The sequence below is a fragment of the Acomys minous genome (assembly GCF_964271855.1).
Source record: "Acomys minous genome assembly, chromosome: 8".
NCBI classification, from domain to species: Eukaryota; Metazoa; Chordata; class Mammalia; order Rodentia; family Muridae; genus Acomys; species Acomys minous.
This window is the reverse complement of record NC_140489.1, coordinates 60,992,912-61,010,107: the sequence shown is the minus strand read 5'-3', so window position 1 is coordinate 61,010,107 and position 17,196 is coordinate 60,992,912. Positions and strand designations below refer to the sequence as shown.

The window sequence follows — 17,196 nt, the reverse complement described above, 5'->3', positions numbered from 1 at the left end:
AGACATAATTATTAAATTTTACAACCATCCATTTAGCATATTGTGAGGGGAAAAAAGGGGGAGAGTAGGGAAAAAAAGCATGAAAGCTCACAGACGCAGGGTGTGGAGGTTTGATTTGTGACCACCTTCAGAGAAAGGAAGACTTTCAACAGCCTGCCACCTTGTTCTTTTCCAAAGTGATTCCCTTTCCCCATCCACAACCCCCCCCAAAAAAATCAAAATGTACTTCATGAAACTATTGTATATGAAGCACTTATTAGCCGTAATTAAATGGACAATATGAATTTACTACGTCTTTAGGACTCTGGCTTGTTCTGGTTTAGAGCAAGATGATTAATGCAAATACATATTACTTGAGATAACCATTTAGCAGCTAATTTAGCCAAATTTATTACAGCAGTTAGAGGTTTTTCATTTTAGCAGACGGAGACAAGGACATGCCAAAAGTGGGGCGTGTAGGCGAGTGCGCACTGCCCTCTAGTGGCTGGTAGGCTGGCGAGCTTTGTGGGGGGCGAGAGCAGTGGTCTCCAAGTCCTAATGCAACAGCCTTTCCTGCACGCTCTCTGACCATCCCCAGCCATAGCACTTATTTAGGGGATGATTTACTGCAGTTTCCCTTTTCACTAGCTCAGGAGAACCCAGATACAAATCAAACCTATTTCAACTCGGCAAGATTCTGGTTAAAGTATCTTTTTTTAACATCTGCATTTTAAAGCTTTCTTACGGTGGGTATTTAAAGGCACCGGCTCACATTACCGATTGTTTTTACGTGTTCCTTCATTTTGTGCCATATTTCAGCGTCTGTGTGGAGCTGTCACTCTGTTTGGCTCAAGCTGAGTCAATGCCGGGCCTCTTTTAGGCCAGTGTTTCTCTCTTGAGTCAACTAGGGGATTTATTTTGCTCCAACCTTCAGCTGTATCACCACAAATTTACCCCAGCTGACCAATGTAAATTTAGTTCATCCAAGGACTATAAATTCTGTAAGACAAGATCAAAAGGAACAGATGGCTGAGGACACGGGCTGATGCTGCTCAGGCTGAAGGGAGGTGATCAAAGACAGAGGGGGTAAGGCATCTTCAGAACCACTCAGATACCCAGAATCTCGAGGAGGGCAACTCAGAAGCTATGCATAAATCATACAGAGATTTGCCTTTTTTACCATCTGATGTTAAACCCACTGACAATATCCACACCACATTAGGTGTGCTCTGAGCCAAAAAGATTAGTAGTCCTTTTATTCTTCCTTTCCCACTATGGCTGCCCAGAAGGGAATGCGGTCTCAACTGCAAATGCCAGGAAGCCTAGCTGGGCAGCTGCTACTCCAATGAGGTGTTGATTTCATTTGTGCTAATGGCATCTTAAGTCGGGCATACACTGGGCTCCCCAGGCTTTGGTCTGAGGTTGGGAAGAGATGATAAGCACTCTAACAACCCTAACACGATCTCTTCAGTCTTGTTTTCTTTCCTTTCCCCCCCCCCCCAAGTGCTGAATAAGGGTCAGTGTGTGACGAAGTACTATCGCTGGATGCAGAAGAATGGAGGCTACATCTGGATACAGTCGAGTGCCACCATCGCTATTAACGCCAAGAACGCAAATGAGAAGAACATCATCTGGGTGAATTATCTGCTTAGGTACCTTTTCTGTTTTCATTTCTTTCCCAGTTATAAGCTGCAAGCACGCACTGTGGTTAGTGGCTGACAGGTCGTGAGTACCGTCTTCTGACAGGGACCTGGACAGGCTGCTCTTCTTCCCACAAGATTCAAAGAAATGGGAGAAGATCAAAGCCCACCAAGTCTTGAGTCACCAGTCTTTGGGCAGCTCTAGAGACACTGGTCTCCTTTCCTGGTGCCTGCGCCACCCAGAGACCTGTGCCTGCAGGGGCAGCCTGGGAAGCATCTCCTTATGTCCATGCCTTTGCCTCTGGGGAAGCAAACAGAGCCAGAGGGGAAGAGTGGGGCAGGTTTGCTTCCTTCTGCATTCCTCCTTTTTGATCCTTCCAGCCTCCTGCATAAGATTTTGTTCTCTGGATACTCAAAGTTTAGGAAGAAAGATGAACCGCTTTGCCAGAGCACTAACAATCTCGGTGTAAATAAAATAATAAAGTAACAACCACAACAATCTCTTTTTGTTCTTAAAACGTGTGCCCATGGCAGTCCAGATGCAACTGCTTCCTGAATGCTGGTGTGAGGTCCCTTTTCTTTCTCTTTTCCCCATATCTGTCCACCAGATATGTTCCCCATATCTGACTGCTTTGAGAATCCATCAAGCAGTCGAGTAACTACAACCAACAGCCTGGATGGTCTGAGTTTGAGGACAAGCCTTCTGGAAAAGTTCACCACAGGTCTTGTCACAAAGCTATCACAATGCTTGGCATGGCTCCTACCCACCACCCTCGCTCTAGGCTTTGCTGTTCTGAGGGCTTCAAGCAGGATCCACACATGCTCCGAATAGGAACACTTCCAGCAGAGCTAATGAATGGAAGTTGGTGCCCTTTGGCTGATAATTTCGACAAAGACTACCTGAGTCCCATTTTTCTTAGAGACAGCCAAATGGAGCTGAGCTGTTAACAAGCACGGCTCATCAGCACACTGGCCCTTCAGTGTTTCGCACACTTTGGTGATGACTTGAAGGCATGAGAGTGTTTGCTTTCCACAGCATATCAATCAGACGCTAATGATTATTGCTCTGCACAGGGCCTTAATGGATACCTCTTACAAGAGTTTTCATTTATCTACTTTCTTTTTCCTTTTTTTTTTTTTTGACCCCTTCTGCTCAGTATTAATTCTCTCTAAAGGTAAAAGTGTATTTAATGCGGCTCTCTCCCAGGCTTGATTTTCATGGGGACCATCCCCTATGGTTGTGATCTTTTCATGGGGAGGAGGGCGGGGTTCTGACATCAGGGAATCTGTTTCAGTCATTCTATGAAACAGTCTTTATTTCTACTACATAAAGCTATGAAAGTGTGTATGGCAAACAAAAAATAGAGCAAGATACCAGGTAGCGATGTTCTTTTACTAGGCAGTGGTGGTGTCACTATGAAGAATTAAATGCCAGTAAACATTCGCCACAGGTTAGACAGTGTGTCTACTATGTTATTGCACTGCAGGGCTCTGAGGTCATCTGTTTGTCTGTTATTCACATTCTGTGGGATTTATTTACTGTATCTCCTTATTTACTGTATCTCCTTGAGCATCTTGGTGTTTATTTATTTATCGGTCACTACTTACTCTTGATGAGAATCTTTAAACTACCTCACACTGGCCTCATGACTTCCCACTCTGCCTGCAGTGGCAGAAGTAGCAAGGAACAGGAGGAGAGTTTGAATCAACACCATTATTGTAGCCTCAGGCAAACAGTACCAGCACCCAAGCGGTTCGTAATTCCAGCTCATCAGATTCCATACGGACAGGAAGAAAAAAGTTTGGGCATCAAAGGCCAGCCTTCAGACTTCAGCGCCTTGGTCTCGTGGGTGGTAGGCCTACCCGGGATTAGTAATAACAGACCGTGAGCCAGAGACAAGTGATCTTTGTGCCCCCATGGCAGCAAGACTAGAGGAGAGTGATGCCAGTGAGTTGAGACACAAGCAAGTTCACAAGCCAGTCACTCACTCGCAGGTGCCATTCTGCAGGTTGGAGGTCCTATAAGAAAGTCATCCCTTGATACAGGAAAACTCCTCAATTGACTTTTCTTTCCCACCTTCTTAGCAAAAAAAAGGATCATTCTTACCTGTGAAATACTTCACTTCCGGGCCCGCTCCATGTCCATCTTCCACTGGTCAGGAATGGCTGCCCTCACTCTTATCCCATTCCCTGGTGGCACTTGCTCGAATTCTAACCTCAGAGCACTCAGAGACTACAAAGTGCCAAGTCTGCCTTCCTACCATTAGTCTCATCTGATTATCCAGAGAAAGCTGTTGCTGTTAAAGCAAATTCACACTAAGGAGTAAATGCCTGATAATCCATCTCAGTGAATTAACCCTCCCAGGGACGTTTGCAATTTTAGAGTAAAGACTGAAACAGTGACTTCTTAATATGGGGGATTCGGTAGCAAACAAGTCCATAATCATCTGCTGTTGCAGCCTTGGCCAGACATGTACAAGATAGAAGAGGCATTTCCCATTTGGAGGCAGGACGCTCTCTTGCCTTTAGGTTACAGAAGCCTCTACTGGCCATAAATCTGGCAGCCTAGGACGCGCTTTTTCCAGAAGATGGCTAGCTCAAACTGGCCAAGCATTTCCTTTCCGGAAGAGGCTCATTTCTAAATTAAAAGCAGAACAACTATTAAGCACATTTGTGTACAAGGGGTTAGATCTGTTCCGTTAGGGTCTCTCTCACACTGGGCCTCTCCCACTGCAATCAGATTCCCAGCTAACAAGCCACAGGTGTACACCGCATGAGCAGATGAAACCGTGATTGTAATGGGTGTGCTGACAGTTCAGAAGCCCTGCATCCCAAGATGCACCTGTGCGTCTGACAGATCGTTAGGCACCGGAGGGCCTGCCACCCACCCCCGCCCTCACCCCCACCCCCATCCCCACGCCCTTAGCTTTGGAGCCATCTGAACAGCTGAGAAGTTGCATCGAGGGGCCAAGGCAAGGGTATTGAGGCAATGAACTCATTAGGAGAACAAGAGAAGGTAGGGCACACCAGGTGGTAGGAGAACAAATCGCTGAGATTTTTCTCTCATTGGCCCGGCCCCCAGGTGTTACACCAGGAGGCGCGTCAAGCAGCACAGTTCTCTGGCCCCCAGTGGTACCTGATTATTTAAAAGCTTTTTAGTGGCTTTCACGCAGCATTTGGGTATTCAATCATTGTGGCAGGGCGCACCTGCACCCGGGGAACGCACAGTCCAGGCTCGTGTGAAAAGTCCCATGAGCAGCTGAGAAGTAATTTCCCGTTTTAATCCTCGAAACTTCCTCAACTCCAGAAGTTTAGGGCTAGGACATTCAAAGGATGATAAATGCCTGCACTGCACACCTGACAGATGCCTTACTTCCCACAGTAATCCTGAGTACAAGGACACGCCCATGGACATCGCCCAGCTCCCGCATTTGCCGGAGAAAACTTCAGAATCCTCTGAGACATCCGACTCTGAGTCAGACTCTAAAGACACCTCAGGTATTACAGGTACTACTTCTCTGTGCTCTATAGCTAAGGATTGCCCATCTAGACACCAGGGGTGGGTGACAGCTGAAGGGCCACTGTCAGAGGCCTAGCAACCGGCCAAATCATAGAACGTATATCTAGTAAGTTGCTCCTGACTATCTCAAAACACACAAATGTACATATCCATATTATGTATAAATATATGTGTACATATGTTGTGGCATATATGTATACATAATGTACATAAACATTCAGGAAAGATTAGTAAGCACTTACGTTGGCCCTCCCACTGTTATAAAAGGATTTATACTATGGCTCCACAGCTCAAAGCAAGTACCAGGACTAGCTCTGCCTGCCCCAGAGATGAATGACTTTGATCAAGGTTCAGACCCCACCAGGCTGGGATGGAATTTCTAAAAGAGGATATAGCCCATGGGCTAGAGGCTTTTTTTATGTCTTGTTCACTACTCCAAACTATCCAGTTAGCAACTTTGAGGTTAATACAATACTAACACAGTGTTAGTCAAATACTTTCTCTAGTGCTAGACTTCCTTCCTTCCTTCCTTTCTTCCTTCCTTCCCTCTTTCCTTCCTTCCTTCCCTCTTTCCTCTATACTACTCCATACTCTCCCAATTCTGGTTATCTAAGGGAGTAGACTTCCTGAGTGACATCAAGTGCAAGATAGATTCCAGAAGCTACAGGAAGTGTCGTCTTCTTCCCATTAGTCCCTCCCACAGACACACAGTGCGAGAACAGCTGCACAAACGATTAAGGGGAAACGAAGGCCAGAGTGGGTGTGGGGATTCGCCCACGGTTCTAACCCAGTCTGCCTGCTACCCACAACTGTTGTGGCAAAGCCATAGAAATCAACATCCCTCTAAGTCTCCCCAGGCTGTGACCGCTGAGAAAATGTTCTCCCTCAGAGGAGGCAAGTGACTGGGTCCCTCCATCCGCCTCCTGCCCTCAGAGCCCCTGAACTAAAGGTTGTGGACAGGAATGTCTGTACACCAAACACAGCTTGGGGTGTGGGGACACACTTCATGGTGGAGCTTGTTTTCCTGGTCCCTAACATGTGAAATTTTGTCAGCACCCCACTGCCCCCCCCAAACACACACACCAATGAAGTTCTAGAATAGTCTCTGCCTCTTGTTTATATAGCAAGCAAAACCCCTATCTTAAGCTTATAGTTGAAGAAAGAGACAAACGCAAATTGAAAATTGAGTCAAATAATGAATAATAGTGCAGTGGAGGAAAGCCACAGATAGTGTGGTTTTCAACAATGAATAGATGTTCCTGCCATTTCACCAGCTTGTCTTCTATGTCCCTAAGACCATATTCCAGGTTAATTTGAACTCCCTGCTTGAATCCACGGGACTTCTCCCACTTGACTATGCCTAAGAATCACATGTACACTGGCAGTATTCTGATCTTGTGGGTCGTGGCAGAGCCTGGGGGTCTGCATTGGTATCAGGTGTGGGGCTTTGTTTGTGGGAGGTCTCCAGGAAAGGGTGGGTGCGGCTGTCCTATGACCCGCCCCTTCCGCTAAACTTCAACCAAACAGGGGCCTATTCTGTGAACTCACGCCTAAATCCTGCCTTCTTGCTAACTCGTGGTCTTCTCTCTCCTCTTCTGCCCCACCCCCTCCCCCACCGGCGGGACTCGCACAGAGGACAACGAAAATTCCAAATCCGATGAGAAGGGCAATCAATCTGAGAACAGCGAAGATCCGGAGCCTGACCGCAAGAAGTCGGGCAGCGCCTGCGACAACGACATGAACTGCAACGACGATGGCCACAGCTCCAGCAACCCGGACAGCCGTGACAGCGACGACAGCTTCGAGCACTCGGACTTTGAGCACCCCAAGGCGGCCGAGGACGGCTTCGGCGCCCTGGGCCCCATGCAGATCAAGGTGGAGCGCTATGTGGAGAGCGAGGCGGATCTACGGCTGCAACCCTGCGAGTCGCTCACGTCGGACAGCGCCAAGGACTCGGACAGCGCGGGCGAGGCGGGCGCGCAGGCGTCCAGCAAGCATCAGAAGCGCAAGCGGCGGCGGAAAAGGCAGAAGGGCGGCAGCGCCAGTCGCCGGCGCCTGTCCAGCGCGTCCAGCCCTGGCCTGGACGCTGGCCTGGTGGAGCCACCGCGGCTACTGTCGTCACCGCACAGCGCCTCAGTACTCAAGATCAAGACAGAGATCGCAGAGCCCATCAACTTCGACAACGACAGTAGCATCTGGAACTATCCGCCCAACCGGGAGATCTCCAGGAACGAGTCCCCATACAGCATGACCAAGCCCCCAACCTCCGAGCACTTCCCGTCCCCACAGGGCCAGGGCGGCAGCAGCGGCGGCGGGGGAACGCTGCACGTGGCCATCCCTGACTCGGTCCTCACCCCACCGGGCGCCGATGGCACAGCCGGCCGCAAGACTCAGTTTAGTGGCACAGCCCCGGTGGCCTCTGACCCGCTCTCGCCCCCACTCTCGGCATCCCCTCGGGACAAGCACCCCGGGGGCGGGGCGGGGGGTGGCGGAGGTGGCCCCGGTGCGTCCAACTCCTTGCTATACACTGGGGACCTGGAGGCCCTGCAGAGGTTGCAAGCGGGCAACGTCGTTCTTCCGCTAGTGCACCGGGTGACAGGGACCCTGGCGGCTACTAGCACGGCAGCACAGAGAGTCTACACCACGGGCACCATCCGCTACGCACCCGCTGAGGTGACCCTGGCCATGCAGGGCAACCTGCTACCCAATGCTCATGCTGTTAACTTCGTGGATGTTAACAGCCCTGGCTTCGGCCTTGACCCCAAGACGCCCATGGAGATGCTCTACCACCACGTGCACCGGCTCAACATGTCTGGACCTTTTGGTAGCGCTGTGAGCGCAGCCAGCCTCACACAGATGCCGGGTGGCAACGTGTTCACCACGGCTGAGGGACTCTTCTCCACGCTGCCCTTCCCGGTCTACAGCAACGGTATCCACGCGGCACAGACTCTGGAGCGCAAAGAGGACTGAGAGGGGGGGCCCCACTCGGAGGCATCGTCGGCGTTTTCGTTTAGACCTTTCATTCTAGCACTTTGAATTCGAGCTGGTCAGCATCTTCTTGCAACACGGTGGCCCCATTCCGCCCGCCTCTTTCTTTCATTGGACTTATTCTTTCTTGTAAAGACATGTTTATTTTTTGCCTTCAGAGGGTCAGATGACCGGTTGCCTGCCATTTTGTCTTCTAAGATGTGTGTTGGGTTGTTTGGCTTTCCTTTGCATCTTTATTAAGATGTCTTTAATATGTATATGCCTCTGCCATAGAATACTCAGTCTTGTGGTCAAGAGATTTCTCAAGCGACAACCTTTGGGTTTTCTTCCTAAAGATCTTGATATGATCAAGATGGAAAGAGACAAGCATAAATGATTGTGCCCTGTTTGACTAAGTCAAATGAAATGGGGTGGGTGTTTTTTGTTGTTGTTGTTGTTTTGTTTTGTTTTCCTGTTCCTAATTCCTTTGAAAATAGGGGAATAGTATTTTAGAATTTTATGCAGAATTTAATTCTTTTTATGATTAAGATTTTAAGATTTTCTTACTTGCACATAAAAATAATTTGGGTTCTTAAACTTAATTCTGGCCTGTGACTAGAATGTTGGTTTTTTTTTTAAAGTTGGACTAAGTGTTAATTACTGAAACATTAACTTAATTTCTAAAACCATGGTGCTATCATTTATTAATCTGTAATGTCTTCATACAAAATGCAGCTCCCGGGCTGGGTTTTGGAAAAGAAAATGTGTTCTGTCCTGGTCTGGAGTCCCGTTGCTCAGTCTCCTTGCTTACTTAAGACAAAGCCCTCATTAACATTTGCTGCAGGACTTAAAATGTTTTACCTCCCAACTAACAAACACATAGCCTCACTTTCAATTTAATGGGTCAGTAAAGCCCTGTTAAAAGGGGCTTTTGGACAACTCAGACTGGTCTGAGGAGCAGTTCAAGTACATACTGCCTTTTGTTGAGCTTTTTATTTTTTCCCTCCTCAGTCTAACGGAGACTGGTTTTTGCAACTTCAATAACACTTCAGAGTATAAAAGAGGGAAAGGGAGAAATATTTAACTTTTTTTTTTAATTTGGGTTTTTTGTTTTCATTTCTTGCTAAGGAAAAAGAAAGCAGGTTGTATGGGGGGCTGATTTGATGGAATTTATTTCCCTTTGGTTCTTATTTCTGAGTTGAAACCAACAAGTTTTTAAAACTAAAGAATGGGTTTATACGCTTCAGACAGATAACTGCAACTGAAAACTGCACATTCAACAGAAAAAAAGAAAAAAGAGCAAAAAAAAAAAAAAATGAAAAAGAAAAAGAAAAAATAGCCTATTTGTCTTTGTTGCCAGAAATCTGTGTGGTGTCAAACACTCCAAATGACTGTCCAATATAGATTCTTCTCACACTTCGTTTTTGGCAGCTGTTTGTTAAGGCGTCTAATACCAGATGTGAGAACTGTAATGTGTACAATGTGTAGTGTCCTTGGCTGTGGGTCCCATTGCAGTTTCAGTGTGTGTTTCTATATGCAGTATATGCTAAGCTAATGTAGTTGTTTTGTCCACTGTCTTCTCTGTGCTCTGTCTCTAGTGGAGTGGCACAGTCCCATTCCTGCAGTCCTAGTGAATCAGTGACTTTTGGGGGTTAGTGGTTTTGTGTGGTGGCCTTTCTCTGTGGTGTCACCCCTACTGCTTCTTTTGTGTGTGGAACCTGTCTTACTTTTCTAGATCCCTGCTGTTGATTTGCTGTTGTATATTCTCCCTTCCTTTCCTCCCCCCGTATTTCCCCTTCCTGTCTCTCCCTTTCTCTCCTCTGCTTCGCTTCCCTGATACCCCAAATCTATTTTATTCTCAGAGATTTAAAAAAAAAAAAGACTCTTAACTAGCTCAAGGTTAATGGAGCCATTTTCGCCACAATGGAATTCTGGGTATGACTTTCTCTTGTGGAGTGCTATACAGAGCACTGAAGAATGATGCTCAGATATATTAAATAAATTGATGCCATACAGCCTCAGTTGTTAACATTCCCAGAGTCCCTTGTGCTCTACCTATAAGCAGTGGGTGCTTTTCTTTGGTTTCCTTTCAGGTTGGCTGATAGAGCAGTATATAAAGCAATTACCAGTGAGACAGAAAATGTTTTCAAAGGCCAACCAACATTTTTTTAAAAAACAAAATGGGAGGGGTTAATGGAATATAGAATTGTCATATATATTTGTTTACTCGTGCAATGCTAATATAGTAACTCGGCTGTCCTTTGATTTATCACTGTGCTGAGTGGATTCCTCTAGAACTTTGGGTCTCATAAGTTGGACCCCGGCCGTGGAATAATAACAGAAGGAAGTTAAATGCCACAAATCTTAGCACTGAGCCTCCTTGAAAGACTTAAGTCAGTTTAGAAGATGAAGAAAGCCGGTGGAGAAATTTAAAGATTAGTTTTGGAAGCCGTACTCTAGCTCTCGAACAATCAAGGGAATGCACCTAGCAGCTACAAAGAACAACTAGACAGCTGGGTTCTCTTTCTTTTATAAATGTTTCTGTGTTGTGTCAAAAATGATTTCTGGTGATTTAAACTAACAGATAATCACAGCTGCTGTCTAAATCCATAGTGTTTAAAAAATTACAAAATGAAAAAAAAAAAAACACTTCATTACCTGTGAAGACTGTGTCTGTGTTTTTAACTACTTCTTGTACAAATATATGAAAACTTTTATGAGGAGACTGGTGCCACGTAGCTGAATAATGGGGAAAGGGATGCTCTGTTCATAAAAACCTTAGCAGTGTTACCAACTCTACAATATATACATAAAAAAAATAATTAAAGCGTTACAAAGCGACAGCTATGCTACATTTGTTTTGTGTGAAGCTAACCGGACTTTTAACTTCCTGAGTGCCTGGCTTACTTTGAAACATTTTTTTCATTGACCATTGATAATGCTGCAAATCAGAAATGTACATACTTCATTTACAACAGGGTTCTTTTTATACTTTTGTAGATTCTCATACATGTCACATACATGGTTGTCTTTATGTAACTTAATTTTTTCATCCGCAGGTGCCATTTTCATAATAAACTTCTCTTGGATTTGTTGCTATCCGGCATGATTTCTTTTACATGTAATCATCCTAACTAATGAATGCTGGTAGTATTTGTTTAAGCAGGTACCTTGGTCATTAGTCTTTATTTTTAAAAATGAAAAAGCTTTTATTTTAAAAAAAATCACATTCTACTTTTGCTAGTTTTGAAAAAATATCTATTTCTATGTAGCTTGTTTCCTCATGAGGCTGACAAGGCACAGATTATGATGCTAATCCAAATACTACACGGAACTTACAACCATCCTGAATTTCCAGCTACCCCAATTCATTGTCATAGTAAGCATCTATTGTGCACATTATCAAAGCTGAACAATGGGCCTGCAACATTAACCTCTGTGGAAGGAGTGCATTTTTTCTTGATTAATGCACAGTAAGTGGTGACTGTTTTCATACATTAATCATCTAAAATGCACTCCATATTTTCATGTCTTATGATCTACAATGTATAACCAACTGTTTCATTGCTTATGTCCTCTCTTTATCCTCAAAACCTATTTTGTGGACAGGCTGAGGAAGTTGTGATTGGGCTGTGTTAGAGTGAAGTCACCATTGTTGTGTTTTAAGACAGGTTATCTGAAATGTTTTCTAAAGTGCCAGCTGTTATCGCAGAGGTAAGGATGAGGTGGGCCACCAGTTAACCCTATACACTACAAAAGGAAAAAAAAAAAGACAAATGGATTGAACTGACAAAGGAGACAAGCTTTTGCACAAAAACTACAGACAATAGTAGCTAGCACATTTCTAGTGTTAAGTTTTCAGTGACATTGGTCACATTGTGGTAGCTGTTGTTAATGGGAGTGTGAACATGGCAGGCTTGTATGGCCCTGGGTTTCTCTACAATTCCCCACCTGGGTCCCTATTGAGAAGTACTTAAAAATAAAGGAAGGAAAACAACTGAACTTGCCAAGCTCCTTTCTTCCCCATTGCTCCTGAGAGTCAGATGAGTGCTATGTAGTAAGACTGAGAAGGCAAACATTTGAACAGGAAACTCACTCCTAGATGAACGGTGAATGACAAAGGGGCCACCTGAGGTCCTCTGGTGGACACTGATGGTGCTGGCTCTTGAAGATGGCTTTCTGGGCTCTGTATGGGGATAGGTTCTCATTAAGGCACAGGGACTACTGTGTGACAATGGATGATGCTGATGGCCAGCCATAGCACACTACCTCTGGACATTTAGCCCTATGACCCAGAAGTGGTAGCTGTAGGGTTAATGTGAGCAAGCCAGATGCAATAGATGGATTCAGATTCTCGCAATGTCTACACCTCTGTAGTATCAGTGGTAGAAATCCTAGACTATTGTCCTCAGCATCAACAGGGTCACTGTTTCTTATACATACCCATCAGAGCTAAAGTAGGTCCCTAACGAAATAACTTCCCGGTCATAGAAGGTTGGTGAGCTCTAGAAGCAGACCCCTGCCCATCCTGCCACCATGCCACATCCCCAGCAGCAGGGCTGGCAGCCAAGCCAGAGTCCCTGGCTCTATGCCTCTCCTTTACCAGGCTGGCAGTGTGTATGTTTGTCAAGGCTCTAATTTCCGGTGACCAGATTGGGGGACGGGGGCAGGGGGCAGAATGACAGAAGCCAGTTCTCGGTACTGTCTTCCAGCTGATAATGATGAAATTTACTGAGCAATGGGGACTAAGGAAGCTTTACACACAACAGAAAAGCCAAGAGGGAAGACACACACTCAGCTGAGCTTGAAGAAGCTGTGTCGGGTCATCATGGATGGTGATTCTTATCCATCTTCCTCTAATCCAAAACAGAGTCTATTACATTAAGAGTATTTAACCAACTTAGAATTAACAATTTGGCCTGTTTGCTGCATTGGGATCTGGTGGTAATATATAGAAATGAGCACAGAAGGTGATCTGGTCAAGTCAAAGCTCTTCTCCAGATTCCAAACCATAGAGTGGAGGTCTTGGAAAACAAAGCAAAGAAAAACACCTTTGCTAGCACTTTATGTCACGCAGAGAAAGACAGACAAATCTTGTCAAGTAGCATAGTTGCCAAAGACCCGTAACAACAACAGGAATCGGAAGCCTCACTACAACGTTACGGTGAGTGGACATCCACAGCTGACTTCTGCTCTCTTGTGCCTCCTAGGAAACCATTCTAAAGAAAGAAAACTGACAAGGAAAACTCCCTCACGGACATGAACCATTGTCTGTTCAACTTCACAGCCTTCTAGGGTGCCAAGTACCATGCTTTACAAACAGTGTTGGCCCTGAGAAAACAAGGTGAATGTGGCCATAAGGAGACAAGAAAACATAAGCATGGACCACTGTGTGTGTTGGGGGGGGGGTTCTACTGAAAACACCCACGTTTGACAGCATAGCTTGAGTTTGTATCAAGAAAGGAAGTTCAAAATGACTAAAGCATCACGTTCACCCATCCCTATGGTCAGGGCTAGCACAAAATGGCTCACTGAGAAATGCAGCACAGTTAATTGGGTCTACAGTGTTGTCCTCTTGTACCCAAAAAACCATGTAGATACATTAAAGAGGAGGAAGAAGAAAAGATCTAAGGAGTTGGAGACTTGGTTAAACTGTGACATTGTATCCAGTGGCCAGTGACATAGTAGCTACTGAATTCACCAGAAAGCTCATTCAAACACCCTCTTAGAATAGCCCAGGCAACAGTGTTCTGGAGACTGTTAGAAATGGAGAGAGAGCCTCGCGGATAGAAATTCTAATGCTGGGGGTCTTTCCAGCCCACTGTTAGAGAGCTACAATAAAAGATTGGGCCTGAAATCTTTCTTCTGCTGTCAAAATCTATCTGCATAGCTTTCAAAGATGTGAAGACGGATGTCAAATTTTCAGTAAAGCTGTAGGCTGAAGGCCAGTTCCCTGCATGGTGTTATTGCCTGAATTCTTTCACATTCTGGTCACTGGCATCTGGATATGTGGGAATTTATCAACTCCCTTGTATGGATTTCCTAGGGCCACTTGACTACCATAAGCTGGGTGGATCTCATAGCTCTCTGAAGCTAGAAATCTGAAGCCATAGCAGCAAGGAAGATTCTGAGATAGGCTTGGCTCCATGTTTCTCTCTTAGCTTCTGGCTTTACCAACAATCCTTACCAGTCCTTAGTGGATGGACATATCACTCCAATCCCCACCTCCCCTATATTCCCAGGCCTTCACATAGAGTTCTCCTGCTATATCTCTCTTGTCTATGGACATCTGCCACATCCAGTGCAGCTCCCATAGACTTGCCTGGGGCGGCAAAGGAATGAAGACAGACATATGGACATACAGAAAACTGGGATCTCAACTAGAGAAACTATAGCACCCCAAAAGCACAGCCTGTTTATTATATAGAGTTGAGCGGAGAAACTGAGTTTACATACAGCTGAAAGGGAAGCGGGGTAACTACAGAAAAGCAAAGAGGCGGGGTTTGTGGTATGCAGCTACATCGAAGAGACAGGCTTAGCTAGTCTTGGTAGGAGCAGTGCCTGTAGGGGAGCAGTCTTCAGTCCATAAGTATCTGGGGAGAAAAAGCTATGGATGACAGTTTCTGCAAACCATCAACACTCACATTCAGACCCCACAGGGAAGGCCTCACCATCCTTCTGAGCTTGAGTCTATGGGCTTCTTGATATGGCTATCCAATGTCACCAGCACACATTCACTCAGGACTTTACTCACTCAGGGATTCCTCTGCTCTCTACAGAGACAACTCTCATTAGACTAAGGACCTGGTTTGCTCCATTATGACATGATCTGTGCTAATTACAACACCCAACTCCTCACACAAAAACAAAATATATGGAAAGAAGTTCCCATGCAGTGGTGCTGGGTGACTTCAACTTTGTGGGTCAGGTCTGGTCAGGGGAAAGACAAGGATAATCATAAGAGCCCATATTCAAAGGTGCCCTTAGACACATCACTCGGGTACAGCTGTGAGCAGGGATGTCTGCATGGTGTGTAGGTTCTATTCCACCTATTTGGGACTCCAGCTCTTAATTAAGGCACCTTATGGTCGTATCCATTTGTTACTCACTACATCATCTTAACTCAAACCTCTATTCCACCAGCACACCTAGTTGTTTTACAGAACTTGTTAGGCTAGGTCTCCCACCTAGTGTATATGAGTATTGCCCTCACCTGCCTAATGTTGGTCTGTGCTATGGTGAAAATTAATCGAAGGGAAGTTGCTCACTAAGAATGGGAGGTGAGCAAAGACCTCTCCCACTGAAAAGGCTTTTCTGTTTTCATTGTACTTTGCATGCATACCCTTCCTACAACTCGTGGAAAATAGAGACCTGACCCAAGGACATGTTGAAGTCGGGTACAGGTACATAGTGCACGCATAACAAATACGTCCAGTGGGGTATTCACCCGTAAGTAAACTGAGGCCTGAGAAAACCAGCCATGAGTAAGAACTAACAAGAATTAAAGTACTATATCAGCCCCATCACAGACCTAGCATTTTGGGGTGGAAATGCCAGTGTCTTGGCACATGTGTGTAAAATCCACTCAAACTTAAAATAGAATTATGAGCTCTAACCTTTAAATTTCCTTAATATTTGGGAGGCTCCTTAATCTTTTTATTAGTCAAAATCAAGGTGAATAGCCCAAATATATTCACCAACGATTTGTTCTCCAGAATTAGAATTTTTAGCCCCTGATTTTCCAGCTTTTGTCTTCTACCTTTCTGGGGACACAGAGTCACTTATTCTATTTACCTTGTCTCGTTTGGAGTCACAAAATATTACAAAAGGAATGACTATGTTGGACATATTTTTCTGAAGGAAAGATAAAACAAAATTTTGGTTTTTAGAAATAATATGGGTGACCTATTAAACTAAGGGAACAAAGAAAGCAGAAGGTAAGGAGGTGACACTCTGTGTGCTGAAAGGTGCTCAGATTTATAGTGGAAGTGTCAGAAACAGGATGTAATATCCATGTGACCCCCCCCCCACCTCCCTGAAGCAAAACCATTATGCCCTTGATGAATTATTGACTTTGGAGTTTTATCTGTGCCATGAATAATCTAAAACTTGGGAGTCTCAGGGCACAGTTCATAAACAAATAATTATATCACAATGATAATTTTTCAGGAATTGCAACATCAATCACGGCCATGTTATTATCAAGTACATTTTCTGGTAGCCTCTATTCATCAAACCCTCCTCCCTCTCCACCCTTCCACGCGACACAAGCAAAACTCATCACCAGATTGCCTCTTATTTACACATCACTCAAAGGGGGACAGAGCAGACACACACAAAATGGGCCAACCCAGCATTTATGAGAGATGAGTTTTCATTAAGAAAGTTCAAATTAAATGTATTGAGGAAGATGGGGGAGGGTAATTAATTATTCCAGCCTCCCCCAAAGAAGCCATCTGAACAGATTTTATTCAGAAGAAAAAAAAACAGACAGAAGGTTTGTTCTGTTTCAGGCAATACTAATAAAACAAAAGGAGTTGGTCTCAGAAAGCCAGAAAAATAAAAATACAGCGATATACCGATATATAATGCATTGCTTGCACTCATATAAAAAGCCTGGTCCCAATTCTGAACGTAGAAGAAGCAAATCCAGGCACTGGGAAGGATACAAATCTCTAAGTCCATACACATCGTGGGGACCCGATGTGAATCTGGTCTGAACCATGTTTCCACAGTGGTAGCCAAAGGCTAATAATTCCAAGCAAATAGCAGCACAAGGCATTCTTAGCCAAGCGCCTGAGTGGCTTCACACTCTCTAAGGTCACAGAGCTCCCCTTTGGGTAACATGTGCTTCTCACAATTCAAAACGAAAAAAGGTGAGCAACAAAGCAGTGAGGAGACGCTCCCCTGCTGAGCTACAAGGTTATACCACCAGGCTGAACCAGTAACGCGGTGTTTACCATCAGCTCACGTGAAGGATGACTTTCTCCTGGTCTCTACTTCCTAACAAACTAGCCTGTGAAACAATGCACACTGCAGTGGCCAATAGAGAGAATCTTACAAATTCTTATCAGAGCCAGGTGTAGTCGC

The 17,196-nt window shown here is 45.1% G+C and overlaps 1 protein-coding gene and 1 long non-coding RNA gene across 20 annotated transcripts in view; one reads left to right on the top strand and one right to left on the bottom strand.

The window, feature by feature from the left end:
• NPAS3 (neuronal PAS domain protein 3) overlaps nt 1-11,205 on the top strand; it is an 836,020-nt gene extending 824,815 nt beyond the window's left edge. For 13 of the 19 annotated variants that reach the window (XM_084791792.1, XM_084791790.1, XM_084791807.1 and 10 more), the window contains 3 exons: nt 1,484-1,631; nt 5,002-5,126; nt 6,773-11,205. In XM_084791792.1, coding sequence (XP_084647918.1) covers nt 1,484-1,631; nt 5,002-5,126; nt 6,773-8,109 — 1,610 coding nt within the window. In that variant the 3' untranslated portion in view covers nt 8,110-11,205. The remainder of the gene's footprint in view (nt 1-1,483; nt 1,632-5,001; nt 5,127-6,772) is intronic. The other 6 variants (XM_084791793.1, XM_084791806.1, XM_084791805.1 and 3 more) reach the window with 1 other exon arrangement.
• Nucleotides 1-17,196, bottom strand: part of LOC311603055 — a 53,340-nt gene that overhangs the window by 15,530 nt on the left and 20,614 nt on the right. The window lies entirely within an intron of this gene.